The sequence below is a fragment of the Camelus dromedarius genome, chromosome 10, assembly GCF_036321535.1.
Source record: "Camelus dromedarius isolate mCamDro1 chromosome 10, mCamDro1.pat, whole genome shotgun sequence".
Lineage (NCBI taxonomy): Eukaryota > Metazoa > Chordata > Mammalia > Artiodactyla > Camelidae > Camelus > Camelus dromedarius.
This window is the reverse complement of record NC_087445.1, coordinates 46443968-46464334: the sequence shown is the minus strand read 5'-3', so window position 1 is coordinate 46464334 and position 20367 is coordinate 46443968. Positions and strand designations below refer to the sequence as shown.

Below are 20367 nucleotides of genomic sequence, written 5' to 3'. Positions count from 1 at the left end.
TCCCGGCTAAATGGTTACATTTCTAGCCTATATCTCCAAAGGATGTGGCCTCATTTCCATTCCAGAAGCAAATGATCAAAAACTCATAACCAAAGCAGTTTACATGTCTACTGCCCTCTTGCATAAAAGTCACAGCTCCCATATTTAGGCCTAAGGCTGGTCCTGAACTAGTATCTGCTTATGTACATCCCAGTCTAATCCACAAAGTGCACTGGCCCTGCCTCAATCTCTATGCCCCAAGGAAGCCAAGGGGATTCTCTAATGGGAATCCCAAATTTGAAATTTCATAGGGAAGTGAACCTCTTGTACTAAAAAGAGCCTACGTTCTAATTGGCTTACTATTAATCAGATAATAACTTCAGTTCTCTGTGGTTTGTTCTGAGATATACCATAAGGCGAACCCAATTCTGGAAAATTCTTTTGGTGTAAGACTTTCAAAAGCTTTTCAAAATATGTCCCTAGCCAACACACAAATCTCAAGCGTCTTGGGACTCAATGAAAGGACCCCAAAGACTTTCTGTAAAATTCTCTATATATTCAAAAATACAGTATGAGGCACTGAGTTATAGGAAACTAGCTATTGTTCACTGGGGGAAGAGAAGACTTAAGGGAGACACAATCTTAGTGTGGGGTCTCTGACAGATTAACAGGGAAGTATAGGGGAGAAAGGGAAGTACTCAACCAGGTGAGTCAGGAGAAAGAGCTAGATTTAGCCTGAAAGCAAAGAACACAAAGGGAAAGACTGTTGTTGGCACTGGTGCCTCAGGCTGCCAGTTTGCCCACACCAATCACACACAGAGATGACCCCGCTGCTCGGACACAAGATCCTTGGAACCCCTATATTTTAATTCTCCACCCAGTGACAGAAACTCATGCAAAACCCTTTATCCCCTTAGCACATGTCACCAAGTCTAATCTATTTTACCTTCCCACCTATAAAATCTGCCCCTTTTTCTATAGCCTTTAGCCTAGGCTTGTATCATTTCTCACTTGAGTTGTTGCATAATATTCATCCTCCTTAGTCTCCCTTCCTCCACAACCACCTCCTTCTCACCCCTCCCTACTCCCAATCCATTCTTAACAATTTATGAGAGGGATGATTCTAAAATGTAGATAGATTTTTTGGCACTCATTTTCTTAAAATCCTTCTGTGACTGCTCTCAGGAAAAAGTCCATGCTCCTCAGTCCATTATCAGAGTTCTCTCTTGAACTGTCCCTGTCTAGAGGGATCTAAAGCTTTCCAATTCCCTAAGTTTGGTCACCCACTGAATGTGCCATCCCATCCTTTCTACTTCCATATGGCACTGTCTAGAGTGCTATCAGAGGGTAAAAACTAGTACAGTAAGGAGGTTAAAAACCCGATCAAGTGCCTATCAGAAAACAAGACTTGGAACAAAAACAGTAAAAAAAAAAAAAAAAAAAAAAAAAAAAACTTGGTATCTGTTATAGGTTGGACTGTGTTCCCCCAAAATCCATATGTTGAAGTCCTAATCCTCAGTACCTCAGACGGTGACCTTGTTTGGAGACAGGGTCTTTACAGAGGTAATCAAGTTAAAATGAGGTCATTAAGGTAGGCCCTATCCAATATGACTGGTATCCTTATAAAAAGGTAAATTTGGATAAAGAAATAGGTATAGAGGAAAGACAATATGAAGAGATATAGGAGAAGATGACCATCTACAAACCACGAAGAGAGGACTGGAACAGACCCCTCTCTCACAGCCCTCAGAAGGGGCTAATCCTGCTTGATTTTGGACTTCTAGCCTCCAGAACAATAAGATAATCAATTTCCGTGGTGTAAGCCACCCAATATGTGGGTACTTAGCTATGGCAGCCCTAACAAACTAATGCAGTGCTTTTGAACATTACTAATATAATTCTGCTCCCAAATTTTTAAAATATATAGTCAAATTAATACTTATTAGGTACCTATGTGTAATACCAGGCTTGATGAAAAAATATACTCCTTGCCCTTAGGGAGTTCATAATCTAATAGGAGAAATGCTATGATATGGGGCATTGTTATACCCATATTATGAGGAGTGTTAGATCTTGTGCCTGAGTGATTGATAGTGCCATTTACTAACAAAGGACATACAGAAGATGAGGTGAAGGAGAAAGAAGAGACAATAAGCACATTTTGAACATACTGCTTCAAGTGCCTATGAAAATTCTGGTGACAATATCCATAGGCACCTAGATATGAATTTGGAGCTTGTGAAAGAAGACTGAGGTAGAGAGAGGAATTTGGGATTTGGGATGTATCAGTGTATGGGTAAAAACATGGGTGAGATTATCAAGAGAAGAGAATGAGGTGGAAAACAGAGCCCTGGGAATCACCAAGTTTTAAGGGGAGAGCAGAGGAAAAGAAATACAGTAACAGAAACAAAAGATGGAGATGTCAGAAATTAGAAAAGGACTTGGAGGGGGAGATACTACCAAAGCCAAAAAGGAAGAGTTTTAGAGAGAAACCAGTCAACAGTTTTTTATCTCACCTGTCATAAGAAATGCTCCAGGATGTTGGTTTTCATCTAGAATGCCCTTCCTAACTTGTCATCTCTGGCTATTTATGTTTAAATGTCCTCAGGTGTGGACCAAATAAAAACATTTCCCTAGCATGCTCAAAGATGACAACCAGCAAAGGGAAGCAGAAGCCTATGGAACTGGGGAAGATTATTTGCTATAACTTACCTCTTCCCTTTGGCTTCAAGATGTCTTATTTTGTACATTATGACTGTACTTCATGATGCACCTATTTTGGAATGGTGGTAAATCTCTGCTGCGTTGTCTACAGAAAGAACACAACTTGCCACTAACAAGGAGTCATGGATCTCCCTCATGACATACGTAAACACAGGAAGCAAGTTATCTCTTGATTTCCATCTTTCTAAGCTCATTATTTTATTTCTTGGACAGCTCCTGATACATAAGAACAATTATTGTCTTAGTACCCTCTGGGAATTCCTCTGACAAGACTTCTCTGACCACCTTAACTCAAAGGGCTTGCTCCTTACGTTAAAGTCCTATGGTAATTATTTTCTGTTATAATCACTTTTTTCACAACCAATTACTTTTGGCTTTATAATACTACTTTATACTTTTAAGTAATCTTTCCACAAAATTTTGCTGAATGTCTAAGTATCAGAAGTTGTGTTAGGGACTGTAATCAGTTACTGACCTTAAGTGCAATCTAGCAAAGGAGCTAAAGTCCATATATGTGCAAGGAGAATGCAAGTAGAAAGCAGAAGTAACAAGAAAATAATGGCCAAGAATAGGATCTCTGAATCCCTCAGCTTTGTTTTTCTATCTACATCTACTAGGTCCCTAAGACACATGAGACAGAGAAGATACTCCACTCTTAATTCCTAAGACTTCAGACTCAAATTCCTGCAAGGCCTCCTATCTTGGTAAACCAGGCTGGGCCATAAAGACATCTTTAACAGAAAACCAATTCAAAAGGTAAGTCAAATAGTTTGCAACTTGACCCCTTGCTTTTGGGTCCATATCTTTGACTAGACATCTGAATTTCTCCTAGTGCAGAAGGAGGTACCAAAAAGAATATCAAAAGCCCAAAGCAGTTTTCTCAACCTGTGTTTTCATGCCCCAGTTTATTCCAACTGACAGCCCAATTAGAGTGCCTATTCTTTGGGTCTGGAGTGAGAGGGCAGCCTTTGGCAAATTCTAAAGGTTAGCGTGAGTGACTAATATGTATTATAAGAGACACTGGTGAAATATATGAGAATTTGTAAGAAAATATTTCCATCTTTCAAGGTGCTGGTTTGGATGAAAATCAGGGAAGACTCTGTGAAAGAGGGGATATATCTGAGCTTGACCCTGAAGGGTGAATAATATTTGGATATGTGGAAACTGACAAGAAGAAAAGGCATTCAAGGCACAGAATACAGGATGAGCAAAGATATGAAAAGGACAAAAAGGAAGGTGTGATGTTGGAAAGGAAGGGAAACTAACATATGCTGAATGCTAACAACATGCCAGGCCCTGCTCTCTATATATTATCTTACTTAATCCATATCTATCCACTGAGGCAAATGATATCCAATTCAGAGATGAGAAACCTATGTTTCTAAGAGACTGGGTGACTTGCCTAAGCCTAAGGTTACAGCTGGTATGTGGTGGAGCCAGATTTCAAACTCAGGCACTTGCTGATTCCAAGACCCAAATTCTTTCAATTCTATAATCTGGCCTCTGGGTTAACAAAGGTGAGTAAATCAGATTGGGCCAAGTCATGGGTGGTCATGGATGTCAGGCAAAAAAGTTCAGACATAATTTAACTACCAATGGAAAAAGAAATTAATGTCTTTTTGAGGAAAAACTTTCACTCATTCACTCACATATCTGTTAAGACTTGCTGGATACCATGCATCAGGGATGTAAACTTAAACAACACAGTCCTTATTCTGTATTTCCATGCCCTTTTCATTTAGCTTTTATTTAAATTTTTTATTGAATTATTATATACAGAAACGTGCAGAAATCAAAACTACATCAGTGTAAACAGAATTCAAATCAAGAACAGATCATCAGAACTCCAGAAGCCCCACTGTGCTCATACCTAATCACTACCTACCCTGCCACCCAACAATAATCACTATCCTAAAGTCTGACACCACAGGTTACTTTTGCCTATTTCTGAATTTAATATAAAAGGAATCTACAGTAGATATTCTTTTAAGAAACACATAATCTTGAGGGCAAATGCTCATACAATTCCAGGACAGTATGATAAATACCAACTTTGGCTGTATATGAAATGCTATAGAAAGATAGAAAAATGAGTATCTAAACTCTACTTGGGGACTTTGGGGAAGGCTTCAAAGGATGTGACATTTAAACTGAGCCCTGAGTATAAGTGGTAGCCATGACTAGTGATGTTTTAGGAAGATAAATCTGGTGGTGGTATACATAATGGATTCCAAGAAAAATAAATAAAAGCAAGGAAACCACTGGAAGACTAATATTCCTGTCTAAGAAGTAAAGAAGACCTGAATGCCAAGGAGAACAGAGAAGAGTCTGATAAATCGTAGAGAGAAAAAGAACCAGATCTGGCAAGTAATCCAATGTGGGAGGCAAGAGAGAAGGAAGAATGACACCATAATTTTGAGTGGGTGACTAGCAGAACAAGGGTGATTTTAACACAAACAGAGAACAAAGGAAGAAGAACAGGCCCAAGAGGGAACTTTCAAACACTGGGAAACTGTAGTGAGAATAACTAGTAGATAACTAGATATGAAGACTAGTACCTAAGGACAAAAGGGAGGTTCAGAAGTATAGATTTGGGAATCACCTGCTTAGAAAGGCTAGTTGGAAGTCTGCTGGCTGCCTAGCACAGGAGCCAGGATCAAGCATAGTACCAACCATACAGTAGTTGATCGATTAATGACTCCAGATTAGAAGCTAAGGAGATGCAGATTTGAGATTAAATGAGTTGCCATGGGGAAGACTATAGAAAGAAGAGACAAAGTCAGACAGGAAAGAAGATAGACAAAGTAAGAAACATAGAAAAAGAATTGGAAGAACCTAAGAAAATCAGAAGATACAAGTAGAGTGTTTCAAAAAACACTAAGGACTGTTGCAAAGAAAAATGAGAGTAAGAACTGAGGAAAGTGATAGGAAAAAGTACGTTAAATATTTAACTGTTAATTATTTCCATCTAACTACATCTCTGGCCTATAAGCTTCTAAATGATAAGAAAATGTCTTACAAATAGCACCAACAGCACCCAGTGTGGTACCCTCTTAGTTGGCTTGATTTAAAGTGGAATAATTATATTAACTGCTTCCTTTTGGGTAAACTCTGGCAAAAGGGTTTTCTCTCACAGACGAAGAATTCCTTCCCAGCCAGTATCAAATGTTCCCATTGGTTGGATGGTCACAGAAGCAGCAGGAGTCAGAGAAAGTTGTAGAAATTAAGATGGGCTTATTATTTGAAAGCAAGTAATTTTGAACAGAAGTATCAATCAGACTTATTCCAAAAGAGTTTACAAAGTACCTCCATTTATTGACATTGTGTTCAGAAAATACTGCCAGCTAGAGCTGAGGCCTGCTGTATCTGACACACTCTTCTGACTCTAGGTAGGCTAATGCTATCATGGCATTCCTCAAAGATGTTCCGATATGCCCCTCAGAAATCTCTACCCCTTCAAATAAGGTGCCCCAAATCCCAATCCTAGATGTAATGTCTTACAATTTACAAGGTTCAGTCACAGCCTAGAACCAGATCTAAAGTTTACAGAAGATCAATCACTGATAAACATCCAGATCCAGGCCATAAATGTGTCCAGAATATTTCAGAGGGGAAAAACACCTAAGTAACGTTAAGCATTTCTCCTGACAAGTACACAAAAGCAATGTGACTTTTTTCTTGCGGGCCCCAGAGAAGCATCAGTACATATAGATGACCTCATCTGAGTGATGCACACAGCAAGTTATCCTAGGAACCCCACGCCACCTGGGAGTCTAGATCCCTGCAAAGGCCTGAAATCCTATGGCACTGGCTCCTTGCCACTTTAATGACTGGAAGCAGTTTCACTGGGTTCCCATTCAGCAGCAAAGGCTCCAGCTGTGCTCAACAACACCTCTGGCAGGTCACTCAGGCCACTGCAGGAAGGTCATATATATATACAGAAAAAAGAAACAAACTCACAGATATAGGAAACAAACTAGTGATTACAAAGAGAAGAGGGAAAGAGGAGGGGCAAGACAGCAGCATGGGATTGAGAGATACAAACTATTATGTATAAAATAGATAAGCAACAATGACATATTGTACAGCACAGGGAGCCCTGAAAATCAACAATTCTGAGAAGTAATAGGAGGCCCATTGGTGACTCTAAAGCAATTGTTTACAAAGCTTTGCCGTCAAAAATGCATTGTTCTATGATCTCATCAAAACTCTGTGAGAGGAGACAGTTATTATCCCTAATTTTATAGTTGAGGAGACTAAGAAATAGGAAATACTTTGTTCAAGTTCCCTCCGATTTTAAGACTAAGCTACTGCAAGGACTCAGATCTTTCTGTTGCTAGTTTAGTCCTAAATGTTATTAATAATAGGGATAAGAGTAAATAAAGACAAAATTCACTGGATATCATGAATGAGCCCACAAATACCAGCCTCAAGAACATATTTCCCACCAACTAGACCTCAGGAAAAAAAGACTCACACGTGAGGAACACTGAAGCTTCTGTGCCATCTTCTTCCCCTTCTGCCCTGAAAAGTATTACTTTGCTAGGGCTGCCATAACATAATACAATGGCCTGGGTGGTTTGAGAAACAGAAATTTATTCTAACAATTCTGGAAGCTAGAAGTCCAAGATCAAGATTTAAAATGGTAAGTTTTATGTTACATAAATTATATATCTCAATTAAAAAGATATTTTTTGCCTTCAAAAAAAAAAAAAAAAAAAGGAGGGGTGGGGAACGAGATACCCTTTCCCTTTTCAGTCCACTGAGAGGAAATGGTGTGGAAGTAGGACTGGATGAGGAGGCTGCAAGAGTATGCAAAGCAAAGCAAAGTATCTTTGTCTCTATTTCATCTTAGAACAGCGAGAGGAAAAAGAAGCAAGCTTTCTGTTGAGGGGAGGGAGAAGCCATAGCTATTGGTGGCTGGAAAGATGAAACTTAAGGATTATAGAAACATTTCTCAATCCAAAATGACCACAAGCAAGTATGGATATGACCTCTCCTTTTTCAGAGACTTTTTTAGGCAAGAGAACCCTCCTCATTCTGTTCCACAAAATAACTGCCCAGAATGAAAAGGGACTAGATTTTCTACTCAAAATCCTTTTCATTCATCCTGTCAACAGGATATTTACAGAGTGCCTATTATGTATACAAGACAGATACCTTATCCTTCCCTCCCTTTAAAGATAAGAGAAACTCACGATACTAATTCTCCTGCATAATAGAAAGGATGGCTTTGCTTTCTCTTACTTCTCAAGAGCCCAATCACATTTAGTGGGTTCAGCGTTAGTTTAGGGAGCACAGGAACAGAATACAGGACACAAAACAGGTTTTGAGAAATGATGTCTTTTGGTTAGAACAAGCTGAATTTGGGATGTTAATGGGAGAAGTGAGTGTACAAGAAGTAGCTAGAAATACAGGTCTAGAGTTCAGGACGGAGGTCTGGGCCAGACATACATACAAGAGAGCAATCTACATATGAGTAGTGGTTATAAAGTGACATAATGAATGAGATTTCTTAGAAAGAATGTATAGTTGTATGAAAATAGGACTGAGGAAAGAACCCTCAAAAGACGAACATTTAAGAAGTAAGCAGAGATGAATCAGAAAAGGACGACTGAAGAGAGATCAGAGAAGATAAACATTGGGGATGGTTTCATAAACATAAAAACAGGAAGAAGTGTGCAGGAGTGTCAAATACTGCAGCAAAGTCCAATAAGATAAAGACTTAAAAACAACCACTGGATTAGGTAGCTATGAGCTCAAAGACTGACGTAGTTTTAATGAAATGACAATGAAATAATCTGAGACTGGAAAAATAGACTTTCCCCAAGTATATTCCTTGGAAAATGAGTCCTGCGGGATCTCCAAAATAGAGTTTCATGGTCAAAAAAGTTTGTGATAACCATGAATTATATTATTCCCTTCTTGAAGAATCACAATAAGCCTAAGTATATTTAAGTTCTGAGAAATCCTTCAATAAAGCAATCTGTTGGTGTTACACTCTACTAGAACTCAATGTTTTCCAAACTTTTTTGATCATGAAACTATCATATGACAAAGAATCTATTAACAGTTCTAGAAACTGGAGCCCTGTAGTGCCAAAAACATAGGCTCTGGAGTGAAGTAGGTCTAGATTTGAATCTGGTTCTAACTCTTCCCAGCTAGGTGACCCTGGACAAGTTTCTATCTTTCTAAACCTCAGTTTTATAATGTATAAAATGGGCCTAATAACAAAAGCATAATTCATAGAATTCTTGTAGAAATTCATATTGGTAATGCATGTAAAGCACTTACAGTAACAGTATTCAATAATGTGGTTACTGTGATGATGACGACGATGACAACTATGGTGGTAGCTGAGATTAGAAGGAAAACTCTGATGCATATACTAAAATTTTCAATGAATGAATGGGGAGTTATGCAAAACTTGGGACCTAACTGCAACAACAAATGTGGATATGAAAACAGATTATGTGAGGATCTAGTAATGACCTCAAAGTGGCAGAGAGAGCTAGAGAAAACCAAGCCTCACACCTAATCCAGTAATACATGGGGCATTAAAAAAAAAAAAAAGGCAGTTTCCCCACAAAAGGGCTTCAGTCAGTAGAGAAGTTATCAGTTATCAGTCTCAGGTATCAGGTAAGGACTCCACAGTTTGCCATAGGACAGAAGAGGCCTGTTGGGAGCAGCCCTTGTCCAACAGAAGCCTCCTTTGTTTCTGACACAGTAGTAGGGCCTGTTCTTGGGCAGGGCTTACCATAAAGTTTAAGAGGGATGCTAAAAGCTGTGGTCAAGAGAGGTCTGGAAGTATTCAGGCTTACTACAGGATTCATACTGCAACACTGCTGTAATAGCAAAATATCAGAAACAAAGATCTACCAATAAAGAACAGAGTATACAAATTATAATACAGCCGCAGAAAAAAATACTATGCAGCTATTTTTAAAATGCAGTAGCTCTATTTGTGGTAAGAAGGAAAAATCTCTGAGATATAGCAGTAAATGAACAAAAGGTGAAGGACAGTGTGTGTGATAAACACACGTACATGCTTATAAATGCACAGATTATCTCTGCATCGATTTGTAAGACACAGATAACAATGAGATGAGGGAGATGGGGACTATAGGCCTGGAAGTCTGAAGGAGGAGGGAAATTCGCATTATACATATTCTTATTGTATTTTTTTTTATTTTTACAATTACTTATTCAAAACATTCTTTAGTTTTAGTTTTTGTTTTATAAGTGTTAAAGTAGCAATGGTTAGAGAGAAGGCTGAGAGACTGTGAGAAAAGGGAGGGATAAATGTGGTCTCCATGAGGACAAAGAGCTGAGGTAGTAGGAGTTAAGGTAGGCAACCACGACCACAGCAAAATCCTGGAGTTTAAAATTATACCAAGAGTGCTTTCCTGGTGCAACTAAGCCTAAGAGATGGGGTCTTCAAGGGCTTGAACTTTATTATTTTCCCCAGGGGAATTCCTTTTTTAGGGTTTCAATAATAGGACAAGAAGGAAGTCTCTTTGCTTGGGAGAGAGTCACAAGTAAGAACAGAACTTTACAGGAGACAGTCTATTTGTTCCCTGTCTTAACTATCTTCCTTGAGAAAATGCTGATCCATCTCTCAGAGGGACTGGCTGCAATCTTGGATCTCCTGGGATGGTGCCATTTAAACACGCACCTTCTAATCTATTTGCTCAGTTCTACTTTTGCTTACTAACTCTCTTCTCTGTCAGCCTTCTTTAGCAACCCAAGAGCTTCTGTCAAGGCTTCCTCATGGCCTACCTCCATGCCTCTCCCTCACTGTCCCTTCCACCTGGAACACCCACCCACCTGCTGCCACCACAGTCTCTGTTTCTAGAGCTAAAAAGTCTCACCTCCTCCCCCAGATTTTTCTGCAGCTAAGCCAAATAAGGTACAGATTCACATCCATTCCACCCACATTACCAACATTACTGCCTCATCAGCATTAGCAATGTCAAACACTTATTAAGGATGTATGGCTAGGTACTCAGCCAGCCCAGAATCTGAGATGACCTATATGACCTCTTCCCTCAAGTTGCTAACAATTTTACAGGAATGGCATAAGGGTAGCTAGGCTCATATGGCAATTCCTCAAAGCCAACTGAATGCACTATCAGTTAAAGACGTATAAATGACCTATAACTTATGGGAAACATTTAAATCACAAATAATCAAAGAAATGCAAATTAAAACAATGGGATACCATTCTTCTTCTGCCAAATTAGCAAAAATTTTCTAAAATGGTAATACTCCATGTTGGTATGGCACATTCAAATACTAAAAGTACAAACTGGAAAAACCTTTCTGAAAACACATGCAGAAGTTTATCCCAAGTGTTTAAAATGTATACACTTTTAAACTCAGCAATTTATTGAATCTGCTTTTAGAAAATGAAGAAATAATCAGAAATGAAAACAGACTTATGCATAATGTTGCTCATCACAGCAATATTTGTAAAAGTAAAGAAACAAGAGGAATTGTTAAAGAACACCCACATGATAGAATATTATAACCTATTAATAATCATTAAAGCGTGCTTTTAAAAAATATTTAATAACCCAGAATAAAGCTCAAAAAAACACCTAGTCAGAAAAATTTTAAGACCACACACAGTATAGACCAAACTTAGTAACTTTATATTAATGTATATAAAAATTATACAACACAATGTTAACATTTTACTGTTATTGGCTTTAGGTGCTAGGCCTTGGAAAAAAACTTTAAAGGATTAATTAAGAGAAGATAAAGAAGTACATGGAGACTTCCGTGGAAATGCTAATGGGCTTTTCTGGCTGCTTAAGCATCCATGAAAGATTGGCTAAACACTCTGCCAGGTTCTATATTAGGCTCTAGAACACCAATAAATAGCACAGCCCTGGCATTCAGGGATCTTACAAGTACACAGAAAAGATGTAACAGAAAACAAGTAACCCCATTACATCACAGTAAATGTCAGTTTAGCAAAAGTACAGTAGTCTCCCCTTATCCAGAGGGGATTTGTTCCAAGACCCCCAGTGGATGCCTGTATATATAAATACGTATGATAAAGTTTAACTTATAAATTAGGCATAGTAAGAGATCAACAACAATAATTAACAAGATAGAACAATTATAACAATACAGCTGTCCCTCAATATCCATGGAGGGTTGGTTCCAGGACCCGCCACGGATACCAAAATCCATGGATGTTCAAGTCCCATAGTTGGCCTTCCATATCCAAGGTTCTGCATCTGCAGATTCAACCAACCACAAATTGTGAAGGACTGCAGTATTTATTTTTAAAAAATCCACATTAGTGGACCCATGCAGTTCAAACCTGTGTTAATGGGCCAACTGTATACTGTTATAAAAGTTAAGTGAACGTGACCTCTCTCTCAAAGTAACTTGTTGTAAAAATTTAATGCTTTTTCCATTTTAACTAAGCACTCATCACACACACTGTGGCCATAACTTTTGAAGTTTGAGGTGTGACAGCAAAACTAGCACAAATTTTCTTTTTCCCTCTTTGCAATTTCAGGGAAAGGAGATTCGTTTTTACTGTAGATCTCAGCAACCTCAGCATATGATTTTTTTCCTTTCCTTATTAAATCAAGAACTTTTACCATTTCATTTAAAGGAAACACTATACAGCTTCTCTTTGAATTACCAGCATCACTACTCTTACCCTTTGGGGCCACTATTAAGTAAAATAAGGCTTACTTGATCACAAGCATCATGATATTGAACTGAGATGATTACTAAGTGCTTAATGGGTGGGATACACTGGACAAAGGGATGATTCACATCCAGGGCAGGATAGAGCAGAAAAACACAAGACTTCATCACACTACTCAGAACAGCATGCAATTTAAAACTTATGAGTTGTTTATTTCTAGAATTTTCCATTTAATATTTTTGGATCATGGCTGACTGCAGGTAACCGAAACTGGAGAAAGCGAAACTGTGGATATTGTGGGGACAACTATATGCACAGCGTGTGGAAGTTTCACCCAAAAAACTAACACCTGATTGGGTTTTTAAAGATGTGAATGAAAAGTTAGCTAGGTGAAGAAAGAGAAAGTGTATTCCATGCATGGGAAACAGTGAGTACTTTGAAAAACAAAAATCTTTATGTTGGAAGTGTTGACTAGACAAAGAAGCAGAAAGAAGTAAGACTGGAAAGGCACATAGGGTCTGTATCAGTGCTTTCCAAATTCTTCTTTATGAAGGATCTGGTTTTTTATTCACAATATGTCACAGACTGATATTTTTGGTCTGTACCCTATTCAATGAGACAAGGCCACTAATTATGTGCTTGATGTCATGGCAATCCAAATTGCCTCTAAGTGCTCACTTTCAACTTCAGTACTTATTTCATTAAAGACTAGAACCAAACAGTTCCTGGACTGGACCTTGTCCATGAATAACAATGTGAGTCACAATGAGCTAGATCATAGTTTTATTTTATCATGAAGGCACCGTGGAGTAACTGAAGTATATATATACATGTATTTTTAAATTTCTTCTTTTTAAATCATAGTTTTAATAGATAACCTATAATCCTAAGAAAAAGGTACTACTTTTCTCCCCATTTTCTGGTTTAGGAAAATGTGGCTCATTAAGGTCAAAAAACTTTATTTCAATGGTTGAGACAGGAGGGAAGGAGGAAGGGCATAACCATTAAAAGAATTACATAAGAATTAGCACCAAGATGGTGGAAAATTTAACTCCCAATAGACCCCAAGGCCCAAGATGGCAGGAGATTTGACTTCCAGTAGACCTTGAACTTCATTATATGCTCATAGTAATATATTAGCATGGTAAATGTCACTTCCATGACAGTTCAGGGGCTAACCATAAAAGGTCAAAAACTGGGCAATGGCCTGATTCCTGGGAATCCCAGCCCCTTCCGCAAAGTAGTTGGAAGAATTCTCCCACTTTTTAGTATATGAAGCTATCAAAAACTATGAAACCCATATGAAAAACATACGAGACTATAAAACCTAGCAACACCATGCCTCGCGGCCTCTCGTTCCCTCGCTTTCAGAGACAGCCCGCACTCTGTATGGAGTACGCATCTTTCTGAATAAATCTACTTTTACTCAACTACTGCTCGCTCTTGAATTCTTTCCTGTAGAACGCCAAGGACCCTTACTTAGCAGGATGTGCCCCAGGGACTTGCCCAAGGCCTGGGACATGGCCATCCTCTCCTACCCCATTTTCTTCCAGTATCAATGGTACATTGAGAAAAAAATATTGGCAACTCATACCACAGGCAAGAATTAACTTCCTTAAAACAGTAAAAAAAAAAAAATAAAAAAAATAAAAAAAAAAAACCTCCTGGTAATCAAAACCTCAAAGGAAAAAAATAGGCAAAGAATACAAATAGACTGTTCAGAGAAAAGTAATAGCCTTTATTTATACGAAAACATGCTTAACTTTACCAACAACAACATATGCAAATTTAAACTCAACTGAGACACCATTGCCTAGAAGATAAGCGAAAATCCAAAAGTTTAACAAGTCACTCTGTTGGTGGGTTTGGGAAGAAAAAAAGCACCCTCATACCAGTAAGAGTGTAAGTTGGGGAAGAAAAAAAGCTGTTTACAAATATCTTTCTCTATCTATTTCAAGGTATACCATACCATGCGCTTGAAGTTAGACAGGGTTACATAATTTGCTTTAGCCAGGGATATGTGAGCAAAAGTGACATACTGCATCTCCTGGGCAGAAGTTGTAAAAGCCAGAGTGCAATTTGCTATATTCTCTTTCATTTGTTATCTTTTCTTTCCATCTACCACAAATACTGGCAATGTCCTAGAAGCTGGCTAAATATTTAGCCTGGATTGCAGAGAAGATAACTTAAAGCAGAACTCCTTGACACACAGAATGACAAGTATAGTATGAGCAAAATAAACCTTTTTTGTTTTAGGGCAATATTTACTGAAATTATAAACATAAGCCCCCTCAGATATACCTGCGCACATGCAAAATGACATATGTAAAAGGTAATCTTTTGCAACATAGCTTCTTATAGAAAATGACCACAAACAGCAAAATGAACATCAATAGAAGACTAGTTACATACTTGCAGTACATTCATTCAGTGAAATATTATGCAGTTGTTTAAAAAAAAAAAGAAAAAAATTCTCTTAGAGCTAATATGGAAGGATCTCCAAGTGAAAAAGCAAGATGTTCCTAGTGTGTATAATATACCATCTTTTATTGAAAAAAAGGGAGGGGGCGGGAGTAGAGTTTATATTCATATTTGCTTGCTTATATTCATATATAAAGAAATTCTATAATAAGAAACTAACAAAAATTAGCATCTTAGGGCAGATAGGTAGAACTTTCAATTACCCAAGGAAAAAAAATCCTCGGTGCCATCCTTCCTACTATCTCATATCCTCAATGAATCTGCCAGCAAATCTCATCTCTAGTATAAATAGTGTACTTCAGCCTCTATCATAAACTGTTATCAGATCCTTCTTTAAACTCTGGCTTATATTCCTCCTCTTGGCCACATCCAATCAGCTTCCAATCACATTACCTGTGTTAAGAATATATTTACTGTTGTTCTCTTATTCCATTAAGTTGCAATGGTTCTTGGTTACTCTTAAATAAACCATGCTTTTCTCTAAATGATTTTAAGCTTTGGCAACTGTTTTTAGCTATTCTTTTTGAGAGACTCTGAATTGCCTCTTAAAAGAAAAAGTCATAGCAAACTGCTCCAATATATTCTTGTTTTTCTCATTCAGAACTTTTTTTCTACAAGGAGATTACTTTCCTTTATAAGAATTACGAGACACTTCTGAAAAATTAGAAATAAAAAATTGATGAGGAAAAAAGGAAAATCTCTTTCTTACTACTGTATGCCAACTAATGAATGTAGAAACGATAATGGAAATGTTAGAGCAGGCAGATAGCTAGATATGAACAGAGAAATGAGGGGATAGAGGGGTTGGCGCACAGGCCAGATGGTAGGACACCATACATTTTGTGAACAATGGGGGTCCTTAGGCAGACAAAGAAAAGAAGGAACCTCTGGACTGATAGGAAACCACACATTTTGAGGTGACAAGTGTCCGGGAGGCAAACAAAGGAAGATGGGAAGAGGCAGCAATCTCCAGCGTCACAACGTAAGCTTTCGCTCATTGTGCCCTCATTACAATAAGATTGGCCTTGCAGGTAAAAAGTACCCGACATGCACCAACGCCATAACACTTCCAATCAAGACTAAATAAGGACAAAAATCCCTCCTTCCCTCAGGAAGCTGGAGCTAGAATGAAAAATCAGGGAATATAACCCCAAGCCCCTCCCTCTCCAATGAATATTCTGCCCATTCATTTTTACAACCTGTGTAACCAGCTTGCCAAAGAAACTCAGGGCAGAACTCACCTGAGTCTGCCTGCTCTCCCCTTGAGAGCATCCTATCACTTAAAATAAATCTTCACTTTACTTTTTTGATCTCCATGTCTCATCTCTGAATTCTTTAGGTGATGAGACAAGAATCTACTCTCTGGTAACAGAAACAGAAAAGTTAACATTTGGCAACCACCATTAGTGGCAGTAGATTCAGACAGGAGTAATCAATGGATATTCAGCTGGTATGTGGAGATTTGATGAGGAACAAGATACTGACATAGTCTCAGAGTATTGCACCACAAAACACTTACCAATTACAAAAGGAAAAATGGTGCCTGTATAGTAGAGAAATCTGGCAGATACAAATTTAACTAGGTGATTAAGGTTAACATTACAAGGGGTAGGGCAGGTTGACAATACAACATATACTTTTTTGATGCAATTTACTAAAAAGAGCTCAATGTCATTTTTGTGTAATGCCTGTGAAGAAAGTATGGCCTGAGTCTGAACATGAGGAAACACTTGGATGGACCCAAAATGAAGAATATGCTACAAAATGAAAGGCCTGTACTATCTGTCCAAGATGAGAGGGACTAAGGAATTATTCCAGATTAAAGGAGATTAAGAGACATGACTACTAAGTGCAACATGTCAGACTGGATTTTATCCTAGACCAGAAAAGAGACATTGTTGGGACTGTTGGCAAAATTTGCATGAGGTACTGATCACAGTGTTGTGGTTGATTTCTTGATCTGGGTAGTTATATTGTGGTTATATCAGAGAGTAGCCTTGTGTTTTGGTAAATACAAATAGGAGTATTTAGGAGTGACAGAACATCGAAACTTCCAACTTTCTCTCAAATCATTCAGAAAAAGATTAATCATAAAGGATGGAGGGTGATGAAGCAAATGTAAAATGTCAACAACTGGAGCATCTTGGTGAGGAGGATATGGGAGTTCTTTATACTGTTGTTTTGTTGGCAACTTTTCTGTAAGTTTGAAGTTATTTCAAAGTAAATTACTTTTTAAGTGTGTTTATACTTGTAAGCATGCTTGCATTTTTAATATCTGCCAACTATTATAATACTGATAGCCACTTGTCATCATTTAAAAATGTCCTTTCTGCCTAAAGACTGACTCCTGACACACAGATAAGGACACTTCAAACTTCCAACACTGAAAATGAAAAAAGATTTCTGTTTTTGCTTTTCTGTATTGTTTCAGATATTAATGTTGATTAGTGTTGATGCTTTGGGCCTTAAATTAGGGAAGCCCACAGAAATTTCTGAACACTAGATTTCTGAGTAAAATTTCTGGCTCTGTAAAGGTCAGCCTGTGGTACTTGAATTGGCTGGCCAAAGGAGACAACAACTGACTCTAAGAGGTCTTGAAATAGCCCCCTGTCCTAAACTCAAAATAAAGTGGTCTCATACATGATAATGGTACTGAAAATAGTATTTAATATTATCTTCAGGCTCTCAACCCACTAGGTCTATTTGATTTCCATTAATCAGCATAGAAAGAAGCCAAAGTCCACCTCCCCACCTCTTAAGGCTCTAGCTTACTTGTCATGCATTCCCAGAAGCACGCTGTAAGATGACTAATCACTGACTGCTTCTTCGGCACCATATGTCCCCCAATTTCAAAGGAAAAACTGTCCCAGCTAGAACCAGAACAGATTTCCTACCTCCTGCAGCTGGAGTCGAACCTTGGTAACTGCTCGGATCCAGTGTGCTCTGGCTTGGGTAAACGGTGAAGATGCACTCTCCTCGGGAACACTTGTAATAAAGAAAAAAGTGTTCCTTAAAAATAAGCCCAGACCACAAGATGACAGTGCTCAAGGCAAAACTGCCAAATATCTAAAATTAAAAAGGTTTGTATTCATGCCCATACTTGTCTAGTGATTCAGGCCACTAAAACAGTATAGTCCTGAATATCCAATGTGAAAAAAATTCCTCTCTAAAAATGACAACTCCTTTTAGCTTTTCATCTGTTCCCTTTCTTTCTTCCCCCTTTCCCACTCATCCAGTGAGGCAGCTCATTGGGGCAGTCAGGGATTAGGATACTAGGTGCAATGACAAGGGCTCTCAGTCAATGTCTAGCATTGGAACCATGCAGAGAGGTGTGGAGTAACCCTACCATCCTACCTCTCAAGACCACCAGCCTCCCTTGAAGGGGCTACATAGCATCCTTAAGGCAGAATTTTGCTCCTGCAAACCCTTCCTGCTCCACTAAGTATTTTAGAATGCTTACCAATTCCTAGACTGCAACAAACTGATAAGAAAAAGAGCAGACATGCACGAGGTCCTGGGTGCAATCCCCTGTACCCCTGTTAAAAAATAAAAATAAATAAACCTAATTCCCTCATAAAAGAAGGGGAGGAGAAGCAAAGCCTTTTTCCTGCTGTGATCTTGTTACTTGAGCTGCCTCAGGAACACCCTCAGTGAAACAAACAATAAATATAACAAAGTAGTTTTGAGACAGAACACTACCCTGTATTAGAGCATATCATCATCCAGGTTCTTAACTGTGGAATAGTGGTTAATTCTTGGTGATGACGCTTCTCCTCCCTCCCATTGGGATCTACTGCCAAGGGAGCAAACAAGCACCCACCATCTAGACACATATAATATATGCTAGGCTCTGATGCCACCTAACTGGGTCAATTGTTTTAAAACATTTGTGGGCACTTCTGAAACTGACCTGGACATCACTTGCACAGCTAGGATCTGAGAGGACTGAGCCAGTAGACAAAGACAAATGTCTGTGCAGGGCACTTCCACTGCTTGACCAAGAACTCTATCTATACAACAGCATCTTCAAAGTCCAAGGTCTACAAAGAGCCATCTTTCAGTTGGTCATCAATCTAGTAAAGAAGCTGGTCCAGAACTCAGTCTGCCTGATGTCTTGTCTACTAGATAAGCCACCAAAGATGATTAAAAATCAGGAAAACAAAGAGAAGATAAGTTTCTATCTTCTAGTAGTAGAATAGAGGCACCAACCATTCTCTAACTTTTACCTCATAATCAGCATTCACTGCTCTGATCTTTCCATGACCTTGAAATTTGAGAATTCAGTTTTCAACTGGGAACAGTTTTGCCACCCAGGGGAAATTTGGCAATATCTGGAGACATTTTTGGTTTACAGGCATCTAGCGTGCAGAGGCCAGGGATCCCACTAAACATCCCACAGTGCATGCAAGAGCTCCCCATAACAAAGACATATCTGACTAAAAATTTCAATAGGGCCAAGACTGAGAAACCCTGCTCTGCCCCAACCTATCAGCACTTCTACTGACTAACTTAGCTCAATAATAACAACTCAAACTCTGTACTAAGCTTCATTACATGACTATTAAAAGGACAAGTTTTAAATTTTCCTTCTTATGGGTACCAACTGCCAGGCACACTGCTAGGCCCTGGGGAGACAGAAGAGTGGGTTAGATCTGGCTTCTAGACTAATTCTTTCTTCTCTCTCCTGGTTTTCTTAGCCAGGAAAAAATATAACAATAATAAAACAAACAAATAAAAAACAAAATTCACAAAAGAAATTTAAACAATAGGCTGGGAAGCCTATTTCATTCAAAGCAGCTCCTCTAAATGAAATGACCTACAGGGCTCAGGTCAGTACCAGACTCAGAGGCTGTGATATGTGGGTCAACTAGTAAGCCAAGAACTACAGACTTAAGAAGGCCTGGTACACTGCTGCTACAATGTTCTTCAGAGACCCTCAAAATACCTTGGAATTACACCAAAAATCAAAGGAAGCAGTTCAGAGATAAGCCTCAATGTCCTGATCACCACCACACCCAGCTGTACGGAAACAAACAAAAGCACTTATTCTATTCAGCAATACCACAGGGCAGGTACTGAGGAAACCATGTGAGCTCCTTAGGGTAGCCATCACCTACCTCTCCTGGGGGCCTAGGATGTGGTCTTTGTGTAGCACCAGATCCGGGGGAGGATGGGTTGTGGCATCTTCTTTCATATCCTCGGGTTCACATGCTCCTTCCTTCTCCTCTTCACCCGTCACCTCCAAGACTTTCTCTTGTTCTCCAAAACCCACTTGGCCATCTCTGGAGAAGCTACCAGAGCTGTGGCAGGAATGAATCGAGTCCCTCTCCCGACGATCATCATCTTGTTCATGACACTGGTCAAGTTCACTCAGCTGAGAGCTTCCTTGACTCACATTACAGGAGGAGCCATACCTACTACTGCTGGTGGGGCTGTGAGAATGAGAGGAAGACAGATTAGTAAATAAATACAAACCAGGAACCAGAGAAAAATAATGGATAAGTCTATAA

At 38.8% G+C, this 20367-nt stretch overlaps 1 protein-coding gene across 4 annotated transcripts in view; it reads right to left on the bottom strand.

Annotated features, from left to right (window-relative positions):
- The window catches only part of LOC105102307 (protein unc-13 homolog B), a 166962-nt gene that overhangs the window by 62602 nt on the left and 83993 nt on the right, over nt 1-20367 (bottom strand). For all 4 annotated transcript variants that reach the window (XM_064490301.1, XM_031449968.2, XM_010995624.3 and 1 more), the window contains 2 exons: nt 19975-20289; nt 17752-17842 (listed from right to left, as the gene is read on the bottom strand). In XM_064490301.1, the coding sequence (XP_064346371.1) occupies nt 17752-17842; nt 19975-20289 (406 nt within the window). The remainder of the gene's footprint in view (nt 1-17751; nt 17843-19974; nt 20290-20367) is intronic.